This window comes from Echiichthys vipera (genome assembly GCF_963691815.1).
Source record: "Echiichthys vipera genome assembly, chromosome: 23".
Lineage (NCBI taxonomy): Eukaryota > Metazoa > Chordata > Actinopteri > Perciformes > Trachinidae > Echiichthys > Echiichthys vipera.
The window spans coordinates 14,913,942-14,937,116 of NC_139848.1; the positions used below are offsets into that span (position 1 = coordinate 14,913,942).

The 23,175-nt window shown below is 41.1% G+C and overlaps 1 protein-coding gene across 2 annotated transcripts; it reads left to right on the forward strand.

Annotated features, from left to right (window-relative positions):
- The first annotated feature begins 524 nt into the window (after positions 1–524).
- On the forward strand, positions 525–22,585 carry LOC310964543 (midkine-B-like). 2 transcript variants are annotated; one of them, XM_083937720.1, is made up of 5 exons: positions 525–621; positions 14,926–15,005; positions 17,521–17,688; positions 19,316–19,477; positions 21,960–22,585. In XM_083937720.1, the coding sequence occupies exons 2-5, from the start codon at positions 14,927–14,929 to the stop codon at positions 21,986–21,988; spliced, it is 438 nt and encodes a 145-aa protein (XP_083793846.1). In that variant the 5' UTR covers positions 525–621; position 14,926; the 3' UTR covers positions 21,989–22,585. The 2 variants fall into 2 exon arrangements, with proteins under 2 accessions (XP_083793846.1, XP_083793845.1); XM_083937719.1 differs by lacking the exon at positions 525–621 and adding an exon at positions 1,129–1,212.
- The last annotated feature ends 590 nt before the right edge of the window (positions 22,586–23,175 follow it).

Consider the following 23,175-nt stretch of genomic DNA (forward strand, 5'->3'; position numbering starts at 1 on the left):
TCCTGACACATACAAACTACATAGAATTGTGTAAAAAAAACCTGGGTACAAGCTGTTTGAACATGATTAAGATACATACCTCATGAAATAATGCTAGATATGTGTATTCTGCATGCTAAAAACTTGATTGCACTCTTTTGGAACACATTGGGTTAGGCAAATGAATATGAAATCATGGTTGCACCCATATGTATATATATGTAGATATGTATATATAAGAAAAAATGTAATACATATATTGTTTAAAACAAAAAGATACCTCATTGTGCCAAATGTGAGGCAGCATAGCTTCCAAACCTGCGGAAACGACTGCATTAAAACTCTGTACTATGCCAATCCACTTCCGGTGCAGAACCTTTTGTACGATTACGTTGTGCCTATGACACAGACCCGGATTCTAATTGATGAAGTATCCCTTGCAGTGTTCTAGTCATTGCAGCGTCATTGAATGCATTTTGTGTGAAAGCAATGAAAAATAATTCACAGTTCGATCCCTGCAGACTTCCGTTTCTCCGACTGTGTGAAGAGTTTCGACAAAGCGACGGACAAACAAACTGTAAAGAAAGTCTGCCAGCATGCCTCCACGCCAAAGCTTCTCTGATACATTATAGCTTCAAAACGGTTATTTCATCCTCTGGTATTCTCGCTCTTTTTTGTGCCTCTGTCTCCCTTGATGAAGATCAACTCCACACTTTGGGCAGAAGATGAAACACGAATTGATTCGGTCGCGTCTGCAGGATAAGAGAAATGATCAAAGAAACAACAAAAGCTGAAAGAGATTCTCCTTGCTACAACTGCGGCGCTTTAAAAAAAAATAATGTGCTGATGTGGATCTGTGCGTATGACAAAATATCACTAACTGACAGAAAAAAAGGAGAATAATGTAATTCGGTCAAGCGTTTAAGCAGCGTCAGAACTGATGGCCTGCAGAGGGTTGTGTATGCTTTGTCTCATGACTGTGCAGTTAGATGAGTCAGTTCTTCTATCTCAATGAAGTGTGTGTGTGTGTGTGTGTGTGTGTGTGTGTGTGTGTGTGTGTGTGTGTGTGTATTTAGGGGATGGGGTGAATGGGGCTAATGCAACCAGAATGAACTGGTTTTGGAGACAAAAGCAGGGGGCTAGGGGAGGTGCATGACTAAAAGACATAGGACACAAGAGAGAGACAGAACTTTCCCCCCTGAGTCTTTTGCCAACCTACAGCCCGGTAAACAAGTAAGTGAGCTTCACATTCAACTGTAATTACCTCAAAAACTAACCCTTATATATCATGATATGAAAAGACACATTGTGCGAACAGCCCCAGAAGTTGATGCACCGTAAAAAATTTGGTTTTGATGCAGTTTTCCTGTGAGAAAATTCTTACTAACTTGTTTATGTTTCCTGCGTTTGTGTCTATTAAAAATGAACATACATTTAAAAAAGTGCATCTAACTTTCTACTGAATCGTACCTCGGCTACTTCTTTAACCTTTTTTGTTTAGTGCTTATCATCTGCCCGCTGGGTTTTAGTCTTTACGTAATTGTCCCATTTTCTGTGCCTGATTCCAGCACTTTCCCTGCATCTCAGCTTTAAAATACTGCAAGTAAGGCTCCTCTGTGCACACTTATGTGGTGTGTGTATGTGTGTCTGTGTGTGTGTTACACTCATACCCTAGGAAAGAGGCATGTAGTGGAATGTGTGTGTGCAAGTGCAGCTATTGTAGCATATTTTTAGGGTTTGATTCTAAGTGTTAGAAATGCATGTTTTTTGCTTCCTGCTGATACAAGAGACTTCAGTGTGTTGTGCTCTAAGTATTTGGCACATTTCCAGTGTGTGTGTGTGTGTGTGTGTGTGTGTGTGTGTGTGTGTGTGTGTGTGTGTGTGTGTGTGTGTGTGTGTGTGTGTGTGTGTGTGTGTGTGTGTGTGTGAAAGAGAGAAGGGGAGAAAAAAAGGGGGGGAAAGGGCAGGGCAATGGGAGCAGTGTTGAGAGAATTACATATTATTAGCTTGGCTTTTTTTCTGCTGACAAACTGGGCACCAGAGCAGCAACTCAGAGAGGATTAGAGAGGAAAGACAGATGCAGCTCAATAAAACTTAATTGAGCAAACCATTATTGCCCCCTAAGTGAATATTTATGACCCAAATAGCGATGAATTACATTCCAGTGCCATACCGTAAATTCTCAGCTACAGTGGCCTCACGTCAGAGAGAATCAGGTCTTTCTTTGATACAGGGTTTTACTTATAGGTGGTATTCACAAATCACGCTGTTTTGTTTTTTTTATCCCGGGAAAGAAGATGTTTAATATGTATTTGAGTTCTAAGTTCAAAGTCATAATTCTGACTAAGAGAAGTGTTTTTTTTTTTGCTTGTGAAAAGCAGCCAGTGTGAACATAACACAACAATAACTTATTGCGTACTGTTTGCGCTGTCAAAGTGCAAAATGTGGCTGGTGTGAACACAACATCAGAATATAGTAGTAATCTCAGAATTCAGACTTTGATCTCAGAGTTCAGACTTGAATCTCAGAATCCCAAATTGTGTTCATACTGCGGGTGATGTGTTTTTTTTTGTTTTTTTTTACAATGAAATACTCTGTTTTCGGCTCTTTTAATAGTGTCATTAGTGAATATGACTTATTTAAAAATTATGAAAACATTAATTTTTACCTGTTCTCTTGATAATCTCATTATGTACTTTTCCACACATGGCCAGATTAACCGGTATGGTTAAGCATTGCATGAATATGAATATTGATGAACACAAACAAACTAAGTGTGTGATGTGTTTCAGGTAATCACAACATCAACTGAAATAATTAAAAAGAAAACCTCCAGATCAGACAAAGAAAAAATGAAAGTAGGGGCCACCTGAAGGCCATTATCATATTAGCTGATCTTGTGCATTAGGGAAAATTCTTAAACAGAATTATAATGAAACCATTTGCTGCACGGTAAACCTGGGACTCTCTCTCTGCAAAGTCTCTTTTGTGATGATTATTCACCCGGTCTAGTCAGTTTAACATTTCCGACACAGATGTTTCACATTAAAAGCCTTCCAGAGGATCAAAGGGGCCTAATCCCCTCCTCCTCCTCTCCTGGTAGGAAGTAATGGGAAACATCTGCAGGAAGAGCTGACTCATGGTGAGTCTTGCATAGCCAGACCTATCTCCACAGTGCTGAGTCGGCACTGGAGTGTGGTCTGGCTACACCGCTAATCAATCTGGGGATAGAAGAGAAAAACGGTCGGGCTTGTTTGCGCTCCTTTAAACCAATCACAATTGTCCTGGGCGGCGCTAAGCCTCAGATACACACAGCCCACATTTTGGGTTTTACTAACTCCCTCCTCTCTCCGTCTAATTTTCCTGCTTTGGCTCCGTTCTTTCTTCTTCAAAAAAACATTCTAGTCTGTATGCTTTGGTCATATTTCCTTGACAACACTGAGGGGGGATTTATTTGTACCAAGCTTTGGTTTATGAATAATAAGCTAGCTAGCCCTTGTCCCTCACTTCTCCCTGTAGGCTAGTTGTCAGGATTAGCATTATTAGCACGCTTACTCCGTCATTTCGACCTGGACTGTGGTCATTCGTGTGGTGGTGTTTCCATAAGTGACAAGATGGTTTGCTCTTCGATCATCTGAACCAACAGATGGTTTAGGAACACAATGTGTTAGCTCTGTTATGCTAATTAAATAGCAGCACTTGCACCATGACTTGCAATATAGCCTGCTATCTATGGCACATCCACTAGATGCTAATCTGGAGTAGCTGGGGGATTCGGGCCGTGAGGGTCAGTGTTTCACAGTCTATGAGCATGGGACTGTGTTAAATATCAGTGTAAATCATAGATCATAAATGCTGGCTGCACTCGACACTGCTAGAGACTGACCTCCTGTATACCATCTAAAAAATGCTGTTCCCTTTACGAAATTTTTAAAAATGACTCCCGTTCCCTCCCGGTCCCGGTCCCGGAGAAGAATCTCAACATTGACTCCCACTCCCGTTTATCTAGTAGTGTGTGCTGTGAGCCTAGCTCCCGGGCGATGGTGCTAATTTGGCTAATCCAGTATACGTCAGCCAGATGGACGTATCTCCCTCTCCCAAACGTCACATCAATGTCCTCTACGGTAAGAGAAAATGAGGCAGAGTCAAAGTCTGACAAGATGGCGGCTCCCAGAGGCGATTAGGATAGGATCAAGTTGCGAGAACGGATCTTGACGGAGAGGCTACGTTCATTTTTTATACAGTCTATGGTCCAGGCGGGTAAAATGGTGTCCTTACTGCATGCCATCCACTCTCGATCCCCGGCTTCTGTCTATCTTAAGCCATACTGACGATAAAGGCAAAAAATCCCCAAAAACGACCTTAATAGACACAGATACAATGTCACAGTGCAGCGTCTTGTCATGTTCATCACAATGCTTTGAGGTTTGTTACCGAAGGAAAAAGTACTTACTCATCATTGTGCTTTGTGTTCAAGAGTTGGCTAGCCATCTATGTCCATATGTGGACATATTCGCTGGTATATTATTTTTACCTACGTATGAATCATCTTATTTTTCGCACCACAGACTCTCCGTCATAGTCTATATAATAGAGATGGACGTGTCTTCCAGCTCTACAACGTGAAGTCAATGGTGAAGTTCTTCTAATGTCCATTCGGGGGAGACTCCACTTAAAGCTGCATTCTCACTAATGTCCAGCAGGGGGGGACTCCTCTTAAAGCTGCATTCTCTCTAATGTCCAGCAGGGGGAGACTCCACTTAAAGCTGCATTCTCTCTTATGTCCAGCAGGGGGGGACTCCTCTTAAAGCTGCATTCTCTCTAATGTCCAGCAGGGGGAGACTCCACTTAAAGCTGCATTCTCTCTTTTGTCCAGCAGGGGGCGACTCCACTTAAAGCTGTGTTATTGTCGAGAAGGAGGAGACTCCACTGGCTCCAAGTAATGTAAAGAATGAATGTAATGTAATGTGTATCCACGGCAACTGTGGACATTAAAATAGAATAAATGAACTTGTTTTTGGTTGTTGTCTGAGATAAAGTCTCAGGACCTTTTCTTTGAGTGTCTTTTAACTTCATTGGAACATTTTGGTCGCCTAAAAATCATTGATCTGCGTTCAGTGGCACCTTGCTAACGAAGCTAATGTTAGAGACCAGAGTGACGACCACCAGATGACTCACATGATGATTCATATAAACACATAAACAACAATCTGCCTTCTTGTCTAAGGGTACGTCCACACAGACTCAACTCAAGAAATCTCTGCGTCCACAGCAAACCAGTGAAACCGATTCCAAACGCTGTAGTACACATGCCGGGCTTGGATGTGGCGCTGTCACCGCCACAGAAATACACCAACAATAAGGAGAAGAAGAGACGGGGAGATGCTGTGTAGAATACAAACACCGGAGAGTTTCTCTCCAAATCGGGAGACTTCACAAATCCTCCTCCATCCTAGAGAGAAACGTGTCCCTGTTTCTGGTGTTAGTGGAGACTTTTGTGCTGTTTGGACTCTGATGCACCGATCACTCTGCAGTTAGTGTCCTCAACGAGCAGAGAGTATGCTCTGAGCCCCTTCCCCGTCCCAAAGCACTCACAGGCGGGCATTTTCTCTCTAGATTAAGACACTTTTCACACCTTCTTAGCAACTTTATTCATAAAAAGAGACTAGAAACCAATTTAGCGACTTATTCAGACCATCAGGGAAAAGGGAGAAATCTGTGGTCGGCCTAATTCATTCCCATGCATGTGGCTCAGAGTCCAGTTCAGTAAACAGTCTATGGGTCCGTCTCTCTCTTCTAACGCAGCAGCACTGTTGTTTTTATGTGATGCCACGGGGTTAGAGGTCAGAGGTGGGGCGACGACGGCATTGTTTAACAAAGTATGAGGTTTCCACGTCCAGACGACAGCAGAATGTGGGGCGTTTTCAAATCTTACCACTCTGGGACCTGGTTTCAAAAGATCCCGTTTTCAGGCTCAACTAACGCCGGTTGCGTGTGGATGATTGGCTGAAGCAATACTAAAGTTGTGCGACTACAAGAAAACGCCTCTCTGTGTAGATGGGCCCTAAATAGGGTCATGTCCAGCTTCAAAAAAATAAGATTATCACTATTTTATACAGCCTGTGGTTGGACTGTTGTACTCACAGCTCAAGTCAGAAGTCGTTCGGGTTGCAGTTACACAATTAAACTGTCATTGAAGCGGCCATTGAAGATAGCTGTGCAGATTAAATCTGAAGCACATTTGTTCAATCAGATGGATGGAACACGGATAAGTGAAAAACAAGCCTGTGTAGAAAGACTGTTACTTACAGATGTCACTGAGATGTGCATGTGCACTGTCTCTATTCCTTCCTCTGCCTCTCTGGTACAGTTAGTAGGTCATACAGGGACCAATATAAAGTCATTTCTGCTCGGCTGCTTTTCAAAATCCCTAATTACAGAGTCAACAGCACACACACACACACATACGCACACACACGCACACACACACATTGACCAGCTCTCAAGCCCTTATCTCCAAACTCCCTCACTTCTAATAATTTGCTCAGTATCCAAAACTCCAAACTTGCTGGGGAGCAAAATTTGTCTTTTTTACAGCACACTTTGCTTTCAGATTAAAAAGTGCCATCCAAATTTAAACTGTCAGCCTTTTATTACAAGGCGTGTGTGTGTGTGTGGGCGTGTCTGTTTTTCGCTTCAATGACCAACCATGACTCTTCGTTCTGTCAGATAAGAGCACTCTGTCTGCTAAATGTCAGCTCGGCACAAGTTAAAATTCAAGGTTATTTGTTGTAATACCGGTTCTGCAGTGCGGACAAAAGCTCTCCAGAGCTGAACGATGCCAGGACACTTCAACTGCTTTGACTTCGAATTCTGCAAATACATAGAGGAGGTTAAATTTATCCCAGAAATAATCCACCTCTCTTCATAGAGAAAAGGCAATCATGCCACAGTTGCCATGGGAACCCTTGTACATCATGCAGACATTGAGAATGAACATAAAGTGAATTTTCACGTTGCTTTATTTGTTTAAATTTGGCCACTGGGGTGGTTTTACAATGTGTGTCTGAACATTACGTAATGTGATCGACAAGTAGCGCATACTGTCGAGTGGAATCACAGGGATGACAGTTTCAGTACATTATAACATCCCAAAAATAATCCCCCCAAAACTTAAAATCAACACTCCTTACAGTTAGTACTGAAATATGTAACAACAGACACTTCACTGAATATATTAAGCTTCATTAGAGATGACTTCCAACCAACAAAACTCAACCAAACTGTAGCAGCGAGTCTCAACCACCGTCTGTAAAAAATACTGGGTGTCACCAATTGGTTTGCCGACCACCATTTTGAATACCAGATTGCCGTATGGCTGTCACCATCTTGATATTTTATAGCCAGAAGTGACGGAGTTAGCGGGACTGTTACGCAAATGACGTCAGTGACGCTACACTAAGCGATAACGAGGGACATTTTTACTGATTTTCAAGTGTTTCCCTGCGGGTACTACCCCCTGAGTGTAGGCGGGAATCTCGGCCGATAAGCATGGCGACCCCACGTGAAAATGTTGTGACATCGTCTTCAATGTGACACTGCACCTTGGCCGCACACCATGGATTTGTGACTTCACAGGTGCGTAGCTGAGATCAAAATGAAGTTTGATAGCGGGTGTGGTCCATGCATGGGCGAAGCAGGGAAGGGACCATTGCCTCACCAATATACGATCCTGGCCCAATTTGGTGTCATGGCTGGTGTGATCCCAATGCAGGTAGTCTCTAGTTTAAAATCTGGGTAGAGTGGTTGAACTTTTTTTTTACAAACTCAAAGCTGGAAGCTCAGTTTATCCTCAAAGGCAATTGAGGCGAGTCGGAAATTTCAACTAAAACGCCCCCGTCGGGAGAAACCCACCAACCCCAACCTCACAATCCAAGATGGCTGCTCTGAGCATCGACAGGAGGTCTGTTTGTTTCCCTGGTCGTGGCCATTTCAGCACAAAATCATCCCGTGGTGTTTTGATGGCAAGACAGTTTTTTTTCGTGAATAAAGTTTTAACACAAACCCCGGAGAGTCGCTAACAGCCGGACGTGGCTAACACTGATTAGCTCGGCATTAAACGTCTTTTTTAAAAACTAATACTGCTCAAAATAACACCAAACCTCTGCAGCAGCATGAGAAGAGTCCCAACACAGAAAACAAATTACCAATGGGCTTCTTCCTTTTGGATTGATGTTGTTAATCGACCTGAATGGACTTTATGAGAGGAGCTGGTACAGGGGCCAGTAGGTAAGTCTTTAAAACACTCTTTTAATAAACTCTGGGTTCACTAACGTTGTTGGTGCTTTGTTTTCTGTGTCAGGACTCTAATCATGGTACTGCAGAGGTTTGGTGTTATTTTAAGCAGTATTGGTGGTTAAAAAAGACGTTTGAATGCCTTCACCATCCTGCCCGAGCTAATCAGTGATAGCGACTCTCCCGGATTTCTCCGTTAAAAGTTGTTACACGAAAAAAACTTTTTCGATGGCTTATTTGATGTATGTAAGTGCCGAAAAAAGGGCACATATACACACTGAAGAGGGCAGTTTAGCACATGGTTTGGCTCCTAGAAAGCAGTTTAGGACATGTTTTGGCTCCTAGAAAGCAGTTTAGCACATGATATCGTAATAATCGTAGTTTTGTCCATCGACGGTTGAAAAAAACAGGTCAAGACAAAATGGATGAAGCCTATGTGCTGAGGCGCTACCATGTATTAAAGGTCCTGCTCACAGAAACTGTGTTTACAATACAGATGGGGAGGTTTGCCTCATTACTAAATATGGAACTTTGATAGAGAAGGCGATCTCAGTGAGCGGAAAGGTGGGGGGGTGTTACTGTTGTCCTTCACAATGACACACTACAGTCACTGGGGAAGATGGAAAGCATTTCTTTCTCTGACACACACGGAAAAAACTTCTCATACCATAATGACCCTGAAGAAATATTATTTTTTGTGTGAGTCTACTTTCATCTTCATAAGAAAGTCAGAATGCGGTTTCAGGACTGATTTCACAATCTTTTTTTCCTGTTGTGTCTTATGTCAGATGGACCTCTAGGCACTGACAGAGATAATCAGAGCGCAGAGAACAAAGTCACTCCAGGGAGTGTAGAGTTTTTCTGTCTGTTGACGAGGATTTTCCTCTCTGGCAGCTCCTATATAACACAACACACAGTGACTACAGCAGTCCGTACCCATCTATACGCAAAATAATTGATATCAAACACCCTTTCAAATGTCAAGCATTAAATATTCAATGCTAAATAACGCTGAACCGTCTTTTAGTATTATTTATTTAGAATCAGTTATCTCAGCATATCTTCTCGATCAGTACAGTGTGGTTTGATATAAACGAAGCCAGAACTGGTGCACCACTGTGCAACCGTCCTGTTAGAGTTGAACTCATGATGTGAGCTAACCTGCAGGCGCTCCTCTGGGAACCCGCAAACACGTCCAGACAGGGGCAGTTGACTTCTTATTCTTGTTGGTACCACAAATATGTGAAATGTGCATGATTTCCATGGAAACAAAGAAAGAAATACAACCAAAAGAGGAAAACAGGAGCTGCTAATTCATTACAGTAGACCTATTATGCTCTTCCTTAGTCTCTTTCATACTTTATACAGCAATAAAGTTCATCGGCTAGTTGTGATTGGTTAAGAACACTGCGGAGGTGGTCCCTGCTCCAATACAATCACACCTAGCACGCCCATGAAGTACAGCTACGCACAGCTCCGGTAGAACGTGCCGCTGTTCACTACATGTAGCTACATTACAAAGCTGCAGTATCTGTTGTTTGTGTTGTTAATTTCCCCCTCATTTAGTGTCACAGTCCTGCAGCAACATGTCCGGTTGTGTTGTGTGTAGTTTAGAATACTTTACTTTTGACGTTTACAATAGAAATATCCTTCATTTCACTCGGTGTTCTGCACTATTCCGTCTACGTACTAGTGGAGGGAAGACCAGGAAGTGATGACCAATCAGAGCAGACTGGACTTTTCAATGGGCTTACAGAGACAGGGGCGGCAACAGAGCGCGTCAGACATTAAAGCATGTAAACATGTTCTAGTAGAAACCAGAGATGGGGACTCGAGTTTGAGACCCTGAACTCAAGTCGCACTTAAGTCGCACAGAAATGTGACTTGATACATGACTTGGACTTAAGATTTGAGCTTGTGCACAATCTTTTTATTCATGTCATTCACTCTTCACAGCATTAACATCAGGAGCAGAAAGTCTCTCTCTCCCACAGAGATGTGGAAGCGGCCACACTCTGCACATGACACGGAGAGCACATCACATCACCTGCAGCTGCTGCTGACCGGGGTGAAGTTAATTTAAGGTTGGATTATCGATGAATGTTCACGCCGATCCCAGCATACACACATTAGTGTTTGTCACATTGTTTGGCTTTAATAACTTCAGGAACCGTTGAAACAAAAGAATCACAAAATGCAACGTCTGTGTTAAACTTAATTATCAACGTACTAATGTTAACTTGCTACTTAGCTTGTTAATGTTAGCTTTTTACTAATGTTAGTTTGGTATTAATGTTAGCTTGCTACTAATGTTAGCTTGTTAATAATGTTAGCCTTTTATTAATGTTTACTTGTTATTAATTTTAGCTTTTAGATCGGTGTTCATTAACTTACATATTTTTGAAAAGTGTTTTTTTGCTGGTGCTGCCTCCATCTGCTGGCTAACGCTGTTAAACCGAGAGAAATACACGTTAATTATTAATGTCAGCTAAAGGCAAGTTTACGTTACAGAGTTATTGTTGAACACATAACATTAACGTTAATGTTACTGCGTTATTAGTTTTAACCATTACACTGCATTTGAGAGGCTGGAAGAATTATTATTTTTCACGTTTCTGACAAACATAATGAGCAGCCGATACACAAAACTTCTTTATTTACACTAGATTATAAACTGACACTAACTCTATTTTACTATTTATTAAAACCATAATAGACTTGATTAGGACTTGCTGCTTCCCTCAGAGACTTGAGACTTGACTTGGACTTGGAGAAAGTGACTTGGACCACTCTGGTAGAAACACAAAATACTCCTTCTTACAACAGATACTACAGCTTTTTTTTTTAACATTTAAACATGTTAAAGTTTCAAATTCAATAATCAATGTAATTGGATTAATAGGAAGGCACTCCAAAATGACAATGAGGAAGCAAAATAATTAAAAATCCTTCTATATTATAGGGGCTTGATCATCAACATGTTTTGACCGCTGTAGGTCTTTGTCATTATCTACATTTGAGTATACAAAGCAACCCAGTCATCTTTTCTTTTTTTCCCCTATACAATATAATTAGTTGCATTCATCACAACGCTCTGAACTCGTTGGCTGCTCTCTTGATTTGTATTCCGCATGTTTCTTCAGCAAAACGCTGCAGCAAGCCAGCTAACTATGAGCCACCAAGGACACTATTATAAAGGTCCTCCCAATGAAAAAAAAAAAAAATACTTATGTATATTTAATGAAAAGTGTTTCACGGGTGAGGAAGTTGGGTTCGGAAAGTTGACAATTTCACAGCTGAATGCATCCTTTGTTTGCCCTCTTCTCTGTGGAAATTCGAGGTGAATGCACTGGTCATGCCAATGGAAATGGAATATAACAAACAGCCTAGAGGTGTGTCTTACCGTGGTTGTTGGCATTGACAGCCAGAAGCATCAAAGTAAAGCACACCCTCAAGTGGTAATATTGTTTAAAGACATATTTTGCCCAATTTTAATATGTTTTTCTCTCTCTGAGAACACCTTGGCGAAGTGCGTTGGGCACCTGATGATTAGAGTTGGGGGCAGAGTACTTAGATTACTTTTTTTTGTTGCAACGAGTAGGTGCGGCTTTTGCTCAGTGGTAGAGTGGGTCGTCCTCCATTCAAGCGATCGGCAGTTCGATCCCCAGCTCCCCTGGTCCACATGTCGAAGTGCCCTTGGGCAAGATACTTAACCCCGAATTGCTCCCTGTGCTGCACATGGTGGTGTGAATGATTAGATGGTATGTAGATGTAAACTGCCATCAGTGTGAATGGGTGAATGTGACAAGTAGTGTGAAAGCGCTTTGAGTAGTCATAAGACTAGAAAGGTGCTATGTAAGTACAAGACCGTTAAAAGTAATACTTTAATTACAAAAACAATCAATTTTCGCATCTATCGGGTTGCGGGGTGACGCGAGTAAAGTGTTTAACAGGAAGGTTAACCAACGCCTCAGTCTAAAATGCATTTTCGAAATGTAAATATGTGGACTCAGCTGGTCCTCAGTCCCTTCCTTATTATGGGAAGCATCCTGAGCTGACTGCCATTAACCTCTGACCTGCTCAGGCTCATTGTTGCTCATTCCTCAACATGACTGCACATGACAGCAGTGACTCCTGACCTTTTCTCTCAGCCTTAATGGGATTCTGTTGTTTCAGGGTGTGCAAATATCCGATCGGAGACTTGAGACTGTCCTCGCTATTTGATACGGTTCTTTTGTCTTTTACAAACACGTCTTAATGATGCCGTTTACCTTAGTCTTTGTGAGGAAGACTTGTAACGCAAGAACCAGTTCGGAATTTATTCCAAGTTAGGATAAAATTACATTTATTCTTGTACAAGAATAAAACAAAGTACACTTCGACTTCATTGTGTCTCACTTACTCTGAGGACAGTTAAACAGTAACAGTTGTAATGGTGATTTATTATTTAGAAAACACAAGGAGTTATCTCCAGGGTGCCCAAATCAATCTGTGGTCTTGCACGGTGCTCCTCAATGCACATACAAAACAATGAATGCAACCAGAGTTCACACATTATTACTGCAAAACAGCCCTTCTAGAAATACTCGTTATATTACTAAATCTAGTCAAATTGTCTTGTGTTGAGCAAAAAAAAAACTTCCAATAGGGTAAGAAAAATTTACTTGGTTAGAATTTGGAAAACTAGACAAAAAGGCAAGAGTAAAAAAAAAAAAGGTATTTCTTAAGATTCTTAAAGTTGTAGATTTCCATCTATTTAATTGCCTTTTAAGTTAATATATATCAAAAATATGTGTGAATATAGGGGAATGTGTTTCATTAAAGTTTACAAAAGAGCAAAAAATAAATAAAAAAATACAACTGTCAACACACATAGTGATCATGAACCATGATGGAGGCTCTGAAAGAACAGGCTCGCCTGCAGTTACATCTTAGCGCCATAGAGGCAGCTAGAAACAACATATTTCAATTCTTATGGAGGAAAACTTTAATTTGAGAAGTTGTGCAAATGGTCTCAATCTTAAATCAAGGAACATAATCTTGTTTCTTTGCTGCGATAATTTGCAAACTATGTCCACACCTTGTAACTAGTTAAAGGTTGAATATGGAGAATGAGCAGAACACCATCATCTAGTGTCTCAAGATCGTCGTCGCAACAACAAAAAACAAGTCCAGCAGTCGGGTTGCCAGGTTGGTCAGACCCGGCCCAGAAATCTTCAGGAGACTAGAGTCTGTTTGAGCCTGTTTAAACCCATCCCCTCCAGCAAATCACACCATAAGAACAAGGATTAGAGGAGTTTGACGGTTAGTGTTAGCGGTTAGTGTTAGCCGTTCCAGCTAAGTAAAGATGAAAGTGATGTTAGCGATCAAGGAGAAACGTAGCCATTTGGGCGCACGTTTTAATGGCGTTTCTCTCCTTTCTCTAAGTTCATGGAGTGAATGCTTGGCCTATATTGACTCTGGTTTTTGCCCGTCTCCGCTCACTCAGCTGCTGGGACAAATATAGCCCCCTTCACTGAGGCTCTGAAGCAGCTGCAGGATTGGCAAACTCCATTTCACCCAGTGCCAGACTACAGTAGCTGCACCCGACAACAGACAACCCTGGCAATCAGCAACACCTAACAATATTGGCTGCTACCATGGAAACAGAATGGGACAGAAAGTCATTGTCAAACCCGTCAAAAACATTTAAAATATTAAATCAGACTAAATACATTTTTTATGGAAGAGCAATACTTTCATTCTGTACCCCGCAAAACGCCTCATGGGTGAAGATTTTTTTTTTTTTAAATGTAGCTTTTAATAAAGATTCTACATATTCAACCTTTAACTCAAGCTTCATGTTAGCTGGTAAATCGTATTAAAACTTTGATATATCTTCTGAAAATAAGACTATGTAAAAAAAAAAGACTAAAAATTGGACTAATTTCCTCGAAATAAGGCTTTCTTGTTTTGCAGTGTAGTGCTATAGCGATCTGAATTTTTCCATCAGTCTTTAAGCATCATTTTAAAAATCCTTCCCTTCAGCATCTGATTCGTGATTATACATGAATGAGGCTGTGGTTGACCAAGGTCTTTATTGCTGTAGATAGTTTTTTTATTTCCTCCCTCTGCTTCTTGCGTTGATCGTGGAAAGGGAAAAAGCTTGGAATGGTTTCCTCGTGGGACGTTGCTGCGGTGCTTTACGGCTCCGGTCCCTGGACAGGTTATTAGAGCAGCGGTGCATAATTGCAGCGTGGCTGGTATGTGAAGCATCCACTCCATCATACTCCCGCGGCTTTGCCTGCTTCGCGTGTTACCGGCTTAGAAAAAGGAAATGTTTTGACATTGTACGTGTGTTTGATTGTTTTGAGCGAGTGTATACTGAGATGCTCACATTTCACTGTGTATTGAACTTGAAGGTTTGACGGTTTTATGTTTGTATGGGGCTTTCAGGCACCTCTCATTGCTGTCATCCACGTTGATCTTCTCAGGGGTTTCTTGTATATTGCTGTTTTCAGAAGTCCCCTGTCAGGTTATTATGAGCTGTAATAATGCAGCGAGATGAGCGGATAATGTTTTCACTTGAAATAACCCCGGGGTGAGGGTCAATACTTAATTGTTGTGAGGTATGGGAACCTTTGTAATGCTCCTCTTGCTGTGTGTTTGCAGGATGAGGCCTGCGCTGCTGCTGCTGCTATTTGCAACTCTCATCGCTGTCAAAACTGTAGCCGGAGGGAAAAACAAAAAAGGTAAAGTCCTCTCTTCCTCTCTCCCTGTCATGCCTTCTCTCTCTCTCTCTCTCTCTCTCTCTCTCTCTCTCTCTCTCTCTCTCTCTCTCTCTCTCTCTCTCTCTTCTGTATTTTTAAAATACATTCTAAGTTGTTTTTCCCATTACTGATTGTTGAAGCCTTGTTCCCCAAAAGGGTTCCATGTTCCATAAAACTATGCCTTTGCTGATAGGGTTAGGGCTTACCCTTTTTTTAGGGTTAGGGTCTACATAAGCCTATTTGCCAGGGAATTTGGCACAGATTGTGGAAAATAACCTGACTCTCGCCAGATGAGTTTTGTTCCGCCTTGCTTCCCTCATCCATCTGGGATCGCTCGACTGGGAATTTATTTCAGAAGGCTGGGCCTTATCAAAAATCCTTGCTTATGATTGGATAAACCACTTGTTTGTCATCTTTATTGACGTGCTACTTTAACCACTCACATGAAAACCAACCCGTGACACTGATGAGAACATGGTTTCCACCAACAAAAGCCTTCAGAGCCATTCTCGGGTGTTCTTTTAAAGAAGAAAGATTCTCCAGATTGGAATGAAATAGCAGCATCCATGTTGGCACCTGCTTCCTCGATGCAAGCCACCATTGTTGTCTGAATCACAACAGTCGCTTCTCCACTACGTCACATCTATAAAACCCTGCCAGGCGATGCTGATTGGCCTGACCATTTTTTGCGGACCCTGAAATCCCTCTGCAATGGAGCAATGGTTGAGAGGAGCTAGGCGGAGTCAAGACGGAAGCAAGACGGAATACAAGTCCTCTGGCGAGAGTCAGGTTAGCATGTTCCCTGGTCACAAACAAAGCGGGGAACATTTTTCTTAAAAACGCGTTCTATGTGAACTGGTAACATAGGACCCGGGAAACCGAGGTATGCTCCCTCCGAGTCAATATCTCCTGATATTTAATTTTTTCTGTATTTTTCTATTTGGAGGAAACCCGTGTTCATTCCCGCACGGTAACATTTCAATGAGCGGATGTGGCAGGAGGGAGGTAGTTTTTGATCACATTTGAGCACCCATACATTATATTAAATACAACATATAACGTATGTATGAAAACAGCATACGGCCAAACTGCTATTAAGCTCCACAACTGGTTCAAACCTGAACAAAGCACCGTGTTTTAAAGGGATAATTCAATATTTTTGTAAATGCATATTTTCAGTACTTACCCTGCCCTACAGTTTTGGTAGAGTAAGAGTCAAATTGGCTTTGGTGTTTGAAGGTATTTGTATAAAAAAATAAATCTATATTTTTAACTATATTATACAATGGATTCTTGATTTTAGCTGTGGGATATCCATGTTGTTGTTACCATATTCTTGTTTTCTTCCACTGTACTTACATTTAAGTACCACTAAGAATGATAGTATGTTATTGGCACCTGTTTCAACCAAGCCCCGACTACCAGCAACTTCCTAGTTGATCCATTCAGGAAGTGCTAAAAATATCAGTTCTCCGAGTGTCCACTAGGGGCAGGTTTCATGATAGAGCAGTTTCTCATTGACCCCCATGTTAAACAGGCTGTTTTCACAGCATCATTAAACCTGTTTAAGGCCTCGGACAAAAGAACATTCTAGTCTGTGTGTTTAGGTCCTATCTCCATGACAACACTAAGGGGGGGTGAATTTTTTTGGACCAGGCTAGTTTTAGTTTATTGGAGGTTAACGTTTATGAATATGAATAATTAGGGGCTTGGCCTCTTGAGTGACAGCTAGCCACTGACCCTCACTTCTCCTCTGAGGTATACTTCAGCCAGATGGGTGTATGTCCCTTTCCCCAACATGACCTTTTTTGGTAAGAGGAAATGAGGCGGAGTCAAAGTCTGACAAGATGGCGACTCCCGTAGGCGAGGACGATTGGATCAAGTTGAGAGAACGGACCTCGCCGGAGATGCTACATCCATTTTTTAAACAGTTTTTGGTTTCGGAAGAGCCAAAAATGAAAGTTGGAAACTTTCTGTAAAAATAATACGTTATAAAAAACATGTGCAATCCGTTCTTTAAGTCGTAACGTAACACCCTTTCAATACACTACTCCCTGGTCCGAAAGCTCTGACAAATAAAACAAAAACAACTGACGAACAATTCCAATCAGTTCTTTCTCTAGTGAGACACATTTTCATTGATAGGAAAGACGTCAAATGACTTGTCATTGTAGAAATACGAGGCTTGGACCCTGAAATGGTAGTTTGAAAGGGCGTTACGTCACAACTTTACAGCTTTCGGTGTCATTTCTGTTGGTGTTGACGCTTGATTATAAAGCGCTATATTCCTTTAAAACTGTGCTTTGCTTTATTTGCATTTTCATACATGCCTGTTGTCTGTGAAAAGTTAAAAGAGACTAATTGAATACGTTTTTCCTGTGTCATGTAATAACATCAACGTTTATGTGACACGGCCACAGTGGAGGTTGATATTGAGACATTGATAATGAAACTATGCATGTGTGTAGAAACCATTCCATCTTTATTCTGTCCTCAGAGAAAAACAAACCCTCCCCATCCGGGTCAGAATGCACTGACTGGCGCTATGGCAACTGTGTCCCCAGCAACGGGGACTGTGGAGCAGGGTTTAGAGAGGGGTCGTGTGACCAGCAGAGCAAGAAGATGAAATGCAGAGTGCCTTGCAACTGGAAAAAGGACTTTGGGGGTAAGTTTTCCAAATGTTCCACAGCCAAGCTCCTACACTGACTGAATGGAAACAACATCACAAGCACCTGGAACATGTGATGCAATCCAGTAACAGCAGCCCTCAACACCTCTTTGAAGCTACAATGATACAATCTGTGTTGACACTGTGTCCGCGAAGATTCACATATAACTGTTTCATCCACAAATGTTTATGACATCTGTGTGGTGAGATGCCGGGAGAAATGTGTTTTTTTTAAGCATCCTGCTCAGAGCTTTACAATGGGTTCAGCTTTTTTTGGGGTAACTTTTTAGGTTTGAAATAGTCTAATGTCTAAACTAATCTAGCTGCAAAATGACTGTTAGATACTAAAGATTTCTTTGTGAAACCGACTTTAATAAACGCTTTGAGCTTTGAATGATTGGTTTTCAGCGCAGACATCATCGATTATGATGACTTATCGTGTCAGCCCTTACGAAATCTCTGTTCTAAAGCTGCGTCCCGATCGGATGAGATGGCTGTGTTTTAATCACAAGAAACGCGTTCAGATGGTTTCAACCCTCATCATCCACGCAATAATGCCAATCTGCCTATATTTCCTCCCGCTGGTCTCTAATTAACCATGACTAAGAAGCCAGAGATACATCAGAAAGTCAAACGCTTGTTGTGCTAAATGGGGAGTTAAGCTAGTGCTAACCAATGCTAACTCAGTTAATAGTGAAGCACAACTGATGGCTACAAAAAGAGACAGACGAATATTCACACAACTTAACTGGATATCTTCAACCTGCGCAATGAGAAAATGGACGCGACATTCTGTGTTTCGCGTGCAATGCGAGGTTGTTGTTGCCCGGCTTGAAATCATGAGTAATCACTTCTGTACATTGACTTTGAATGTAATCTTGTTCCGTACACCGCAGCCATTGCATCCGGTCTGAACACAGCTTTAGAGCGGTGGTTCCGAGGTTTTAAAAGTAAAAGAGAATAAAACTCATTATTATGCCATTTCAAAACTGTGATGCATGATTTTGAATTCTTCAATATGGTTGCATATTTTGGTATTAATCAATTATTAATGATTAAATCTGCTACCTGCACTGTTAATGTCTTAATTTGTCTCACATCACTTCTACAGTACAGGAAAACTAACTCCATTACACAAATTAAAGATGAGCTAAAGACTCCCTGATCGAGTGGAACAAAGTGGATCAGTGGTGGCCAAAAGCAAAGTAGTTTGCCCTCGAGTAAAGATTATTCTAAAGTGCATTATCACATTGAAGTGTCTCAACACAATTTAAAGAATACAAAGAACAGAAGTGCTGCCAGACAGTGGAACATAATTTAGGATGGATGGTACAGGTGCTGTGGTGTGGGGAGATTGTTTCAAAAAGGTAGGGACCGCGATATCAAAGTGACCTGATAACAGGCGATTTTCTGTGGATTCTAGGGGATGAATAAGTCATCAACGCAAAGTAGGATGTGCGATCTCAATGGTAACCAAGTGCTAACCTGGCGGGTACACTGAACTAACTGGGCAAAGGTCAGATAAGTTATTTACACGCTGAGTTCTGTTTGAAGATGAAGGATTGAACTACAAATCTCAACCTGGTGTTAAGGTGTGGTGTGTCTCTTTGTCTCTCTCTTCCAGCTGACTGCAAGTATCGGTTTGGTAACTGGGGAGAATGCGATTCAAGCTCAGGCTCACGGACCAGGACAGGGACATTGAAGAAGGCTCTGTATAACGCAGAGTGTCAACAGACTATTTCTGCCTCCAAACCTTGCACTGGAACAACCAAGACAAAGACCAAAGGTTAGAGTGACAACAGACTGTGGTGTATCTTGCTCTTTAGTAGCCAAATTTGAGGTTTTAATGTCTTGGCAACATAAACACTGTAGATTTTTTGCATGAATCAATCATTTCTATGGTTTGTTTACAGCCATACTAGAAGCTCTGTCGGGCTGTAGGCTTTGAGCTAAATGCTTATATGCTCACAATGAAAACAGTGACATACCAGACACGAAGGCCGAACAACGCCCCTAAACCGTCATATAATCCCAACATATCAGGGCCTGAAGTGAGCTATTGCTTTTAAAAAGGTTACCAACTATAGAAATATTAAAGTGATGGAAATATTTAAATTAAAACCGTTTCCATCAACACAAATCCTCCATAAAGCATTGTTCTTACAGAGAAATAGGCCCTCCTGGCTGGCGGTTGCTAGGGAATATACTATCTGATTTAATTTAGCCTGTTAGCTTAACTGAGCATAGCCTAGCGTTAGCGTAGTTTATAGACAAATGAACACAAAACTTTTTTGCCAGCTAAATCTTAGTGTAATTAAGATATGAATGAAAACATTTTTTTTCCCCCGTGGACAGATTTAAGCAACAGAAACTGTTTCTACTGCCTGTTGAGTCACAAATCAACTTAAGCTAATGTTAGCTTGTAGAGATCATGAAGTTTCTCAAACTGAATAAATGCCACACACATAAACACAAAACTGCTTTGCTAGCTCAATCTTGGTGTAACTAAGATGAAAAAATAATAAAATAACAAAAAATATATTTTTTTTGTGGACAGATTTAGCTACTACGTCAGTGAACATGTAAGGTTAGCTTAAGCTAAAGCTAGCACTCCGGCACAGCTGATTGACATTTCCAATAATAGAGAGCTTTGTTACAAATAAAGATAACCAATCACTTTATAAATATGTTGAAATCTTCTGCAAGTTTAAGTCCCTACAATTATGTATTCAAAGATAAAAGCAGAATGATATAGAATTGTGTCAAGGAATTTGACGTCACAGCCTTGATTTACATGGGTATATCACAGCTAACAACCAATCGGATTGCTTGATTCGAGCCATCAGTTTAATAATCATAAGTATACTACTTATATCACAAAAAGCATGTCTTTTAAATAGTTAGAAGTGTGTTTTCTTACTAGATTGGCTAGCAGAAAAGACAGACCAGATGCTCTAAGGATCGCTCCAGATCGCAGGCCACTGGAACAGAGATTAGCCTCTGGCGTTTGCAGCCAATAACAGCGCTTCGGCAGCTAGTGAAAACCTGCCATGAGCTCATATTAATGTCGTTAGTTTTGCAGGTATTAGGTTTATATCAAAGAATTGGAAAAGTTAAAACTTGTTGTTTGAGCTAGAAGTCAAAAGGACCTTCACGGTAATGAAAGCTCATCCTGAATATCACATACCACATGACATAATAATCCATCAAATAGTTGTTGAGATATTTCAGTGGATACCAGTGTTGGGTAACAAAGAGAAAAAAGCTCTGGGCTGTTTGTATTTCTTTAAACCAATCACAGTTGTCTTCGGCAGCACTAAGTCCTGGATGCACTGATGGCGTCCTCACAAAACAGGGTTGATACCAGGCTCCCAGAAAGTGAGCCAGACTTTGACATCATTGCCAAATGGTGGGATTACCGTATTTGCCAGAATATAAGATAGATCTATTTTTCCTATATGTCCAAAAAAGTGGGGTCGTCTTACATTCGGGGTCTCGATTCAAAGGCATGTCAACATAACAACAAGTCACAACAACTGATGGCGCCAGAAATCTGCAAAACAAGTGTTCCTTTTCATTACTAAACCACAAAGCTGTCACTCACAACTAGCTCACAGCTCCACTGTTAAAAGTACAAACTAACGTTAGCTTACAGCGACACCTATCTTACAGTGACAACTAGCTTACAGCGACAACTAGCTTTCAGTAAAACCTAGCTTACAGTGACGAGTAGCGTACAGTTATACCTAGCTTACAGTAACAAGTAGCTTACGGTTACACCTAGCTTACAGTGACGAGTAGCTTATAGTTACGCCTAGCTTCCAGTGACAAGTAGCTTACTGTTACACCTAGCTTACAGTGACAAGTAGCTTACAGTTACACCTATCTTACAGTGACAACTAGCTTACAGCTACACCTAGCTTACAGTTACACCTAGTTTACTAGCATAAAGCTATATATCAAAGTATTGGACAAGTTAAAACTTGATGATGGAGCTAGAAATCAAAACGACCTCCAGGGTTATGAAAATTCATCCTGAATATCATTAACCAAATGACATGGTAATCCATCAAATATGTGTCCAGACATTTCACTGGATACCAGTGTTAGGTAATCTAGCTTTCAAAAGTAACTTGTTACACTATATGATTACATTTAAAGTGAACTTTATTTTCCAGAGGGCATGTATAGTTCCTTTTTCTGGATTTACCTGTTATAATCATGTGTGAGTAACATTTGTGCCTGTGTTTGTGTTTTCTTTTCTCCAGCAAAGAAGAGGAAAGGCAAGGGCAACTAGAGTCTCAAGAGTCTCCAGAGTCAAAGAACAAATAGAAATAAAACAATAATTGTCTGAACCAGTTGTCCTTAAACAGTTGCACAGTGGCCCCATCCCACATAGTATAATCGTCTGATTTCCATACACACCATTGTGAATCTCGTCTTTTTCAACCGTCACAAAAACATGACTTGAAACTGACTGAAAAAGAAATCCGCTACACTTGGTAACGGGAGCTATTTAAGTCCCAAGTCGCCTCAGTTCGTCTTTGCTTTGGGTCTGAATCATTTCTGTAAGAACAGATCATTCTGTTTACTCTGTGTTTCATTGTTTCAGCCGATTCTGTCGCAGTGAACACAGCCAAGAATCCATCCTTTTCAATGACTCTAACAGGCATACTTACTCTGAGATGAAAGTGCATTTGAAATATCATCAATATTTGCCTTAGGGCCACACAAGCCCCTGTTATACTTTTCTTTCACTTTGAGTATTGTAGAAAGAAAAGCTTTTTTTCCTTAAGGCTTTCCCCGGTTTCTTTAGAATGGCCACTTTTCTGCTGTAGAAGGTTTGCTGCTACAATATTATTTCGATTTGTCTTTTGTTTATTAAAACTCCAAAACATGCTGTGACGTGTTTTTTTAAAAATTATATTTATTCCAAATCTGTAAGCCCTGTATGCTCTAATCTTTTTCTGTAGAGCTGTTTTCCATAATTGTCAAAAGGCAGTTTTTTTAAGTCAGGGTTCAGCACTGTAACTGCCCCATCCAGATACATTCTAAATATTTAATATTTTAATATGTTTGTACTCACTGGAAGTGCATTTACTGTCCCTTCTTCATTGGGAAATTCTGGATCTGGCCCACCACTGTGGCCTGGTTGACCAGTGTTAGTCTCAAATTCCCCTTGAGCCCATTGTGGCACAAGGTAACAGGGTTATGGTACAGGGGTAAAAAAAAGCACTGGGCTGTTTGTATTTCTTAAAAACAATCACACAGTGCGTTTACATGCACATCAGTGACCCGAAAACGGCCTTACCCGGGTTAAGGGAATAATAAGATAAGATTGTAACGCTCCCCTTGTATACATGAGCAGGGGTTGAATTAGAAAATGACGGAGTAACTCTTTCTCCGGTACAGTAGGTGGCGCTCCGCCAACATACAGCTGGACTGAATACAGCTTATCTCCGGTTTACCTTTGTCAAAATCACA